At 38.4% G+C, this 11,189-nt stretch overlaps 1 protein-coding gene across 1 annotated transcript in view; it reads right to left on the minus strand.

Annotated features, from left to right (window-relative positions):
• LOC110036787 (inosine triphosphate pyrophosphatase) overlaps positions 1-8,755 on the minus strand; it is a 25,647-nt gene extending 16,892 nt beyond the window's left edge. The window contains exon 1 of the mRNA XM_020741314.1: positions 8,522-8,755. Coding sequence (XP_020596973.1) covers positions 8,522-8,726 — 205 coding nt within the window. The 5' untranslated portion in view covers positions 8,727-8,755. The remainder of the gene's footprint in view (positions 1-8,521) is intronic.
• Positions 8,756-11,189: the final 2,434 nt, after the last annotated feature.

The following is an 11,189-nucleotide window of genomic DNA, read 5'->3' on the forward strand; positions in this document are numbered from 1 at the left end:
CGGAGAAGTTCGCATTTTCACCCGTCTTTTGGGCTTAATTGAAGTCTGATTTCGTGCAGTTTCGTGAATTTCGTGTATTTGATGTGTGTATGTGACGAAAAAGGTCGTGACGATGTTTTTCCCGAGGCTTGAAGTCCTATTTGGAACATCTTCCTTGAATCTTTGCAAAATAGCCCATAACCGCTCGTTCATAAAACGATGGTCTTGTGCCAAAGATGCTAGACATCAAAGGAAAATAGGAATCGGCTGGAGCTTCTAGAAGGGTGAGTCTCAATTCTAGTTTTCTAAGATGGTCCATAGGGATTTCTAGAGCTAGAACCTAGGCTCTAAGGAGGAGAGGAAAAGACCTCACAAAAATGAGGTCAACACCAGCATAGTCACCGTGATAAAATCCAACTTCACTTCTTCCTGAAGCTTCCCCGGTAATGCGAAGGGTTATAGTAACCCCCTAGTGCCTTGGTCAAGTACTTGCCGCTGGCACACACATTTTGCCACCATATCCTTCACATCTCTGCGCATCCCTACCCAATAAAGCCCTGTCGCCAAACGATTGTAAGCCTCTTGCACCCTTGAATGTCGCCCAATCGCACTGCCATGAAACTTTTGTAACAATCTGGGAATATACTCCAACGACTTGGGTAGCATGAATGCTCCCTGGTGGAGTTGTTCTCTTCTTAATGCATATCCTAGATGATTGTTTGGATCCTAAAGCAATTCAGCCCTTATTTTCTTCAACTCCTCATCACTTTCGCTCTCCTGTCTCAAAGCCTCCCAATTTAGGACCAAGTATACCAATAGGGTCGTCAATTGGGGTTCCTCCACCTTTATCTATAGTGTATCAGTTGTCTTGGTCTCCAATCTTGGTTAATACTTATTCTATAAATCACACCCCAATAGCTTGGATAGCTATCTCGGATGCTCCTCAGTCACCATCCAATACTTCAGAAGATACTTTAAACTCCTCTGATTTGTCCTAACCAAGAAAAGCCATCCCAATATGTAGGGTCGCCACTTCTGAATGGCCAAGACAATCGCCATCAATTTTTGTTCATATACTGACTTTAGCCTCCCTCTGGATGTAAGAACCTAGCAGAAGTAGGCAATCGACCGTTAATCCTACATGAGCACCGCTCCCAATCCATACCCTGACACATTTGTCTCCACCACAAAGGGGTTAATGAAATCTAGAAGTGTTAATATCGTTACGATAATCATGACCCTCTTCAACTGTTCAAAAGTCTGTGTTGCTACTTCTCCCCATTTGAAATTGTCTTTCTTCAACTGCACTGTCAGTGGTCATGTTATAGTGTCATATTCATTCACAAACTTCCGATAGTTGCAGGTGAGACCTAGGAATCCTCTCAACTCCTTCAAATTCTTGGACTGATCCACGGCCACTCTTATTCTGATCATCACATGTCCTAGATACTCCACCTGCAACTGTGCCAACATTGTCCTCAAGTGTTCCACATGCTTTGTCTCTGTACGATTGTAGATCAGAATATCATCAAAGAAAATCAGGATAATTTTTTTAAGATAAGGTTGAAAAACTCTATTCATGAGGAATTAAAATGTCGTCGAGGTGTTGGTGAGACCAAACAGCATCACTAAGAAGAATAATTTCCTTCATGTGTCTTGAATGTTGTTTTGTGCACATCCACTGGATTCATCCTGATCAAGTGGTACCCTGACTTCAGATCAAGTTTTGAGAAAATAATTGCCTCATAAAGCTCATCCAGTAACTCATCAATCACAATAATTGGAGACTTCCCTAACACCATTTCCTTGTTCAAAGCCCGATAGTCTAGGTAGAATCTCCAACTACCATCTTTTTTTTTCTTCATCAATAAGACGGGACTGAAAAAAAGGCTCACACTAGGCCTAATAATCCCAGCCTCGAGCATCTCTCGGATCAACTCTATCTCATCCTATTGAATCTGGGGGTTAAATGTATGATCTAACGATGATGAGAGAAATGCACTCCAATTTAAAAGCGTGCTAGTGCTCCCTCCGAGGAGGTAACCCGCTTGGTTGTTGGAAAACATCAGTAAACTGTTGTAAGAGCTAGTGGACCCCTTCTGAAAACTCTGCAAACTCTGAATATCAAACCTCCTCAATGCTTTGCAACTCTACCAAGTAACCCAGTCCTGCTCCCAAAATCGACTTGACCATAGCTTTGAGCAACGCCATGTTTGCATAAGCTAGTATCTCCTCTCAGCACCACCTTCCTACCCTTACTTGAAACTCCATCATCAAGAACTTCCGGTCCACCCTCATCTCTCCCAATGTTCGCAGTCAGTTCATCCCCAGGATCACATTTGTGTTGCCCAAATCTAAAGGAAGTCTTCCACCACCTGTACCTCATGCACTGTCAAAACGAGTCCCTTGCAAATTTCCCTACTTTTCTCCACCTTTTCTGTCTCCATCGAAACCCCAAAACTCCCTATAGTCACCAGCTTCAACCCTAGCTTCTCTACTACCTGATTTGTGATAAAGTTATGAGTGGCCCCGTCATCCACCAACACCACAATCGATCGTTCCCTGATCCCTCCCCTCACTTTCAAGGTGTGATTTAGGATAAATCCCACCACCGAATTGAGAGACACCTCCGCCACATCCAAATACAAGTGATCCTCCTCCACTGCTTCCTCTTCTGAGCCATCACTCTCTTTATCCTGCTCTTGAACTAAAAGAACCTGAAGGGCTTCTCCTTGCAATGGCGTCCTAGGGTGTAATTCTCGTCACGGCGGTAACACAATCTTTTGACTCATTTGTCCTACACATTTGCATCTGTAAAGCGCTTAAAATTATCCCTTGGGCGGGGTCTGGTACTCTTCTCTTTCGACGTCTCTTTCTGAAATGACACCGTCTAGGTCCTCGGTATCGTAGCTGTCATGGTACTCTTATAGAATCCCTCGGTGTTGTTTCCTTTGTCGGACCTCTTCACAAGTATCTTATCCTACATCTGAGCGAGCTTCATCAGTTCCCTCAATCCACGCGGTCTCAAAGGGCGGATGGCTGCTCGTATGTCGGGCTTCAGTCTTTTCAAGAAGTTTTCTTCCAAGCCTGACGTAGAAATCCCCCTCAACCTCCCTGACAAAAGCTCGAATTTCTCTCGGAACTCCATAACTATCGCCTTGTGAGTCAGAGGATAAAATTGCTCATGCATGTCTCCTTCCCAAATGGCTCAGAACTCCATAACTATCGCCTTCTGAGTCAGAGGATAGAATTGCTCATGCATGTCTCCTTCCCAAATGGCTCAGGAACGTTCCAAAAAGCAATCCTTAAACTCCTCCCAAGAGTGTATCGAATACCTTGCCTCCATCCACTGGAACCACGCTAAGGCCTTCCCCTCCAAGCATAACCCTGCTGCCATGAGCTTCACATTCCTCAGTCAACCTGTTGATCGCAAAGTATCACTCCACCCGATACACCCATCCATGTGCATCATCTCCTTCAAATGTTGGCCTATTCAGTTTCTTGGCCCTTGCAGTCCACCCCAACTTCCTCACCCTCAAAAATTTCCCCCCACATATATAGGGGGAAACTCCCTACTGCGGTCATAGGTATATCCCACTCCTAATTCCCTCCTTCCTCCATCATACTCTTTCGTGCCCCTTCCACCATCCCTTCTCCAATTTTTGGCCCGTCCCCTCCATCAGAAGCCTCTAATCCCCCTCCTCTCGGAATCCTAGAGGGGGCACTTTTGTAGGTAGATGATGTCTTCTTCGTTGTCTTCTCGCTCGATCTCCTTCCCCTTTGATCTGGCCAAGCATTCTCTGATCAACCATTGGTTAGGGTTAGCAGTTGGAACGATCAGCATGGCCTTGGATTGCATCTCTATGAGTTTTTTCATCATTTCCCACTCCCACACTTCCTCTATGCGTTCAAATCCATCATTCATTCAAATTTCAATAGAAGAAAATCTGTCCTCCATGGTAGCAAACCATTCTTCCATTCCAGATCGAATTTGCTCCACCTCTCCTTCTAGCACATCAACTTTCTTTGATGTCATCTCATCAAGATCTATGTTTTGATACCAATTTGATAATACGCCTCAACACAAAAATTAGTGAACAAACCACGAAGAAATCACAATAGATAGGTGAAAAAACTTGTTCTTACAACAATTAAAGGAAAAACAAGCAATATACAAAATATGATTTACTTTCGAGAGGTATATCAGCTCTCCTACACCCTAGACACGCTATGAACACCACCAAAAGAAGAAAAAACAAGCAGTCACAAAATAATGCATAGCCCACAACAAACCCTAGGTTCCTCTCCTTAATAGAATCCTCCCAAAGCATTTGAATATTTTCCTTATAAACTTCCCTCAATTTTTCCTCCTTGAATATGTGATTATGGCCCGCGTGGACCCCAGTCTATCCCAACCTCCGCTTGCAGCAGAGTGTCGCCCCGCCTCTTCGTTCACGTAGGATCTGCCCGCCAGTTGGTTTGGCAGGCCGGTGGGGAAGCATTTGACCGGTCCCTCCTGGACCGGTCCCATGAGCGTCGTAATCATCAATCACATCACATCCTAATTAAAAGATTTGGCATCCTAATAGATCTTACCACCCATCTTTATAATGTCCAAAAATCTAGGCTATCATCTCCTCTAATGCTTAGCCACTTCAACACATTAATCTACAACAACCTGACCCCCATCAACATCCAAATCCCCGGTTAAAACATTTTGGCGGCATTCTCTTCATTATGCATTTTCTTACCCTTAGCCTCCTCTGATTGCCACTTCCCACTACTGCATAGCATGTGATCGTCCTCCAACTTGATCATAATGCCCCCAAGGCAAGAAGGAAATGAAGGCTGGGTCGCGAGATGATGAAGAGGCCAAGCTGGAATAAAAATTGTGTTGAATCCAAATATGATTACATTTACTAAATCATAATAAATCTCACAACAAAATTTAACTCAGCAGTAAATTTATTTGGAAACATTTAACACATATCCTTGATAATATTTGAAAAATCCAATAACTGAACCACCCTTGAGGATTTATCTTGGATTTTAGCATGTAAGCCTTTACTTAGCAAAGTAGACAAGACAATTCTTCTCTTGCATGATTGCTCATTGCACTCTTCATGATAAGCTATGATTCCTGATTGAAGCTCATTCGTATTACTTTCTCAGTATTTCTTCATGATTCTCTCCACTGAAACAAGTAATTATGTAGGTTTTGATGGCCCTCAAGAATTGTTCACGGGTTAGCGACAATGATGGGAACACAATTGGACTACAAAGCTACTCATCTGTTTAGCATGGACATGTGATTGGACCATGATACTGCACCATGAAAATCGACACAAAACTAGCCTTAGGCAATTACATCCTCTCGTAAATGACTAGCACATAATTCAATTATAATCCTATCATGGATAGGTGTCGACCCTGTCAAGACAATAAAAATATATATATACCTATATGATTCACATCCATGATTCATCCTTATAAATGTCTTTCAGATAACTTACTGAATGTTTTGAAGCATGCATATCGATTCTTTTTCATTAATTATTTATTATATTTAGACCCCATTCGGGGCAGCTTATTTGGTGCATTTACGTTTTGAAAACGCATCCAAGGCATTTTTTTAGTGTGTTTTCCTATTTATCTGAAAATGACATTTGGATTTTATAATAAACGCGGTTGCGGGATAGATCACGCGGCCAGCGTTCTTACCTACGCTTTTTACCCGCTTGCCGTTCGTTCCTCGCTCAACCCCAGTTCTGCCCTAAGTGACTATTCGCTCGCTTCTCTCCCTCAAATGCTCCTATATCGCGATTAGTGGTGCCTTTCACCTTTTTGTAAGTTTTGAGTGATTGTGTGTGATGTAGATATTGAATGTTTTATGCTCTTTATTTTATGTTTCATTAGTTATTGATATTTTAGATATTGTAAGTTTTATGTTGCTTGTAATTTTTTTTTCCTTTTTCGATTCAATTTCATATTTTTTTGTGATTTTGGGAGGTCCATGATGAGATTTCTGACCTTGTGGGTTTTCTTAGATGATCTGTTAGTCGTTGTTGGTTGGTGTCACATGTGAAATTTCGATAAAGTCAACCAAGTTCCTCTCTTTTTTTGATGTCGGGGTTTTTGAAGTAATTATGGATGGTATTTTTTTGACACGCACGAACTTGGTATTAAGTGAGCTAAAGGCAACCGAGAACCCCTGTTTTATAAAGTCTGTTGTCTTTTTGTTGTGACAGGTTCGGTGGAGTTGATATACTTAGTTTTCTGAGACCTCGTGCCCTTACAAAACTGTAATTGATTACTATTTTTGTCAATTTATATTTGTGTTATAACTAAAGGACTGTCTTCTGAAACATTCAGGGAATATGAGCTCTAGGATTTCACGGACCTCCCAATGAGTGTTCTGTCACTGCGATCTACAAACTTCATTACTGACGTCACGTCGGGCACATAGCTACGGGAGACAGTTCTACATTAACCACAAAGAATCAAGGAGAAGTATGACTTCTTCTGGTAGGTAGACACTCCAGCAGATTCCATTGTTATCGCTGGAGAACCATTTAGCTTGTGACATACACCGTATGCATTTTAAAATTAATATTATTATATTTTTAGTTATAATTTTAATAGTTATTTTATTCTTTTAGCAATCTTGATATTCATTGTTAAGTAAGAAGTGTATCTTATTTTTTTTGTATTGTTCTGAAGTGATTTTTTGTTTCACAAGTATCAAATATATTGTTACAGTAATGTTTCGAACAGCATTACTGCACAGAAGCAAAATGATCATTTATTCAGAAATAACTGCAAAACAGCTATTTTTTAACAGCACAAACTAAACAGTCAATCAGCTCATCCGGATCAGCTGCTGCTCGACAGCTTATCTAAATCAGTTGTTTATCAGCAGTTTATTAATAAATTACAACTGCCCCAAACAGAGCCTTAATTTTGTGTTATCTAGTGAACTTTATGATCATCCTTATTATTTTCATGATAACCTTTTACAAATAAACTCGAGTGAAAACTAGTGGATGAGCAAATTGAGGAGGTTTTCTATTATGATCCGAAAGAGCCTGGTAGATTATATTGTAGCATTATATTATATGATATTTTGTTGGAGCAACTATAATGACTGCTAAAAGGAGTGGATGTATTTACGTAACAAAACTATGTAAATCTTTTGTTAGTGAATAAAAAAGTTCTTTCAAGTTTCCTTAATGGCTTTGTAATACTGATAGAAGATGATTCATTGAACTATAATGTTTACTACTTTGATGCTCATTGTATTTTGGAAATGAGCTTTACTTCAGATTCATCTTCTGCTCTATGTTAGTTTGTATGTTTCACTATAGTATAGGGATTGTAATAATCAAGTTATCAACTGCGCTTTAAAGCATAACCTTTTATGGTGAACCTAGATCTATTCTTGAATAGCTAAATTTTGGCCAAGTCGTGCTTCTAAGCCATCATCAGTCATGTTCAACACCTCAAAACCATGATCATTCATACTTCATGCCTATGAGTCATTTCAATATGAATCAATCATGATTTAAGCCATCATCATTCAAATCTGTATGATTTGAACTAATATCCCTAATGATTATCACCTCTAAGTCTTGCTAATCCAAAGCAATCATACAAGAATGTGTCCATCAACATACAATCACTCATTAAGTTTAAGATACTTAAAAGTACATAACTCGTGACAATTAATTAAGCTCCCTATAAATTTGGCCCAAAACCTTCTGACATTGGTAGGTTGATCTATAATGTCCTGAGGCAATAGAATATGATCTTAATCAAAATGATCACCCGTTCACTCAATTTTCTTCAAAACAACTTTCAACTTAAATCATAATTAATTTCCTTATCAAGCTTCAAGGGTGCGGGTGCTCTTTATTTATAGAATAAAATTTAATTAAACATGAGGACTACTACTCATGAGAATCTCGATCACAATATCTTAAAATAAATCATGTCAAAAGGTGGAGAAAACTTCTAGGAAATTCAGCTCACCCTAAAATCCCATAATGAGCTTTCCGTTTTCGCCACTCTATCAAAAAAATAAGACGGTTCAAAATCAATTAATTTGATCGCTTAATCCCTTAATGATAGGATTTGCAAAATGTAAATGATTCTTCAATTGGTATTCTTTGAAATGCATGGTCAGATTGACAATCACTTCAAAAAAATTGAAAAGTAATCAAAGAGAGTGAAAAATATGATTGCCCTGAATGTAATTACTTCATTTCATGGGAAACCTCAATTGTTTTCACCTGTGGTGGATAAATTCCCCTAAGCATACACATTTATCCTATAATCATCTATAGAAACCAGCTTGATACAACTTTACCGACAAGAAAATCGAAGTTCACAATGAGATTATTCTTACATTTGGAAGATGACTGCAACAAATTATCAAAAGAAACAAGAAAAAAATGAAGAAACCGGGCATTAGATTCGGACAAAATCCATGGAATGGCACACGATTTCGTGGGTTAAGGGAATGTCGGGATGGAGAAGGGCTTACAATCGAGCTTGAGAGATTGAAAGGGGATGGAGTTGCCCAGAATAGCTCTCACTTCTTCCAACTTTTTAGCATTTCCAGTAACGAAAGTTACCGGGCGTGTGAGCACTTGCATCGCTCCTTCGCTTCCCGACGACGACGACGACGACGACGACGACGACGGCTGAGTGGGGTCAAGGGCAGGCAAGGGCCGCGACTCATCGTACATCGTATTTAAAAGGGGCTGTTAGTGCATTTAAATAAGTAGCGTCATAAACTCTGTAAATCAAAAACGGGCAGATTTGCAAGCACAACACCCAATTAAGAAGATTTGCAATCAATTTTTATATATTTCTCATCTTATTTAACCATGAAAATTTTATTTTATTTTTAAAATTTTAAATTAAAATAATAATATTTTTAATGTAATATAAAAAATTTAAGTGTATAAATATAAAAATCAAAGCTTAGACATTATATATGTAAATACTTAAGAATGAGTGATGTGTACCTAAATGCCCCTAATTCTAAAGTATTTATAATTCTAACACCAAACTTTCATATTTAATTTGCACACCACAAAAACTTCTCAGAAAACGACAGCTTCAAACTGTAATCTTATGTATATATAAGAAGACTATTAGTTAATTTCATTTTATTTTATAATGTAAATATGTGATATAAAATATAAATAATGCATAAAAATGTGTTAGGGTGCTTTTACTTTTATACAATCAATATTATTTTTTACATATAAATATTTAGTTAAATTTTTGGGCATTTACATTCAAGCCACACAATTCTTGTATTTTTACATTTCAAAAATCTAAACTTTCAAATTTACATGCATAATTCAAATCCTTGCCATCAAACTAAAGATTTCATTGTTACTAAACTTTTAGAAGTGAAACACATTCTTTTATATATAATTTTTTAACACAAAAGTGTCATAAATATTTTACATAAAAAGTTATCTGCACTGATTTTATAGAGGTCTAATGTACAAGAAGAGAATAATACAATGGAAGAATATCCCTTGCAAAGATATCGTGAGGCGTACCAAGCCGAATCAACCAAGTCAACTACGCCAAGTCGACCGAATCAATAACTAGACAAAAAAACAACTAAGCGACTCAGGTATAAGCCATTTGACTGGCAACGAGACAAGAGAGTGTTTGAACTTTCAACTGCATGAAAGTCAACTCGATAGCTTAGCCTATCCTACAGCAAAGCCAATCCAATGGAAGAGCCAACTCCACAAAAAATCTTCAACTATCTAATGGAGATCGAAAGATTCCTTCCCAAAGATTGAAGATAATCAACCAGATAGATCAGATGATCAAACCCTACCGACCAAGCTCGATCAATCGAGTCGAATCAATCACGTCAGATCAACAAAACTTAGTCGGTCGAACCAAAAGGTAACCATACGGTAAGTTGTCACTCGTAAAATAACAAAAAAGCCCCAAACAAAACCTCTTGAAATTGCCCAAATTGGGGTAAAAATGTAATATCATTATTGCACTACATTTTCCATAAATTTGGAAGGATTTAATGAAGGGAAAACACCATTTCTACTATCAATCTATCTCTTTCTCTCTTTTCATTAATGTTTTATTTCTTAGGTACGATTCACGAACAATTTTGAATTCATCCTAAAAAGTGCAGTGAGCATTGATCATGTCATCAATAAAAAAAAAGCAAGAAGAATGGCCTCACTATAAGGATACAAAAGTGCACCAGGGAGTTTATGGTCAGCAGATCCAAGATCTGAAGGATCAAGTGTTACATATGATTAGAGGCATGCAAAATTGAGAGCAAAATCTACAACCCAAACATGAAGTTCTGGCATTGAAAGACAGAAGAGTAGCCCCAACCTTGGAGAGGGAGGATGACACTGAGTACCTTGAAAATGTTCTGTCGGTCAGCATTGTCTTACGCATACTAATGCACTATGCCAACCAAAAAATGTATTCTCTGAGAAAATCACCGGCGCTGAGCCACTAAAATGATTCAAGACCCCAACAATTGAATATTATAAAGTACAGATGGACCTAGCTAACCACATTGCTTCTTTCGAGTCAATTATTTGCCTTCTCAAGATCAACAACGTGCATAAGTGACTATTTTTCATCATGCTAAAGGACTAAACCGTTAAGAGAATTAATGGATTGTCTTCATGACAAAGATGTCATTCATAGATTTTAAGTGAATGTTCATTCCACGGTTCGCTAATGCTCAAAAACCCCAGAAGAGCTCGCAAGCTCTTCTATAGATTCACCAAGGACAGTGTGAACTTACATAACCCAAATGACATTCTTCTAAAAGTAAAAGTACCATAAATAATTGTGAATATAGTCTTTTCTTGATCCTCGGGAGCTATAAATATTTGATGATATCCAGAATATCTATCTAGAAAGCAAAATTATTGATGAAGACCTATCCTATTCAACATCTGATCCAAAAAGTGTGAAGGAAAGTGATCATTCCTAGTTGTTGAATTCAATTTCTTGTAGTCAATACAAATTTGTCATCCAGTTACATTTCTAGCATACATTAGTTCATTATGTTCATTTATAGATATTGTCACTCTCCTTTTCTTAGGAACACAGTGAATAGAGCTAACTCAAGCACTGATTGATATAAGATAGATAATACCTGCTTCCAACCACTTCAATATTTCCTTTTTCAC

Source organism: Phalaenopsis equestris, unplaced genomic scaffold (assembly GCF_001263595.1).
Source record: "Phalaenopsis equestris unplaced genomic scaffold, ASM126359v1 Scaffold210889, whole genome shotgun sequence".
Classification (NCBI taxonomy): domain Eukaryota; kingdom Viridiplantae; phylum Streptophyta; class Magnoliopsida; order Asparagales; family Orchidaceae; genus Phalaenopsis; species Phalaenopsis equestris.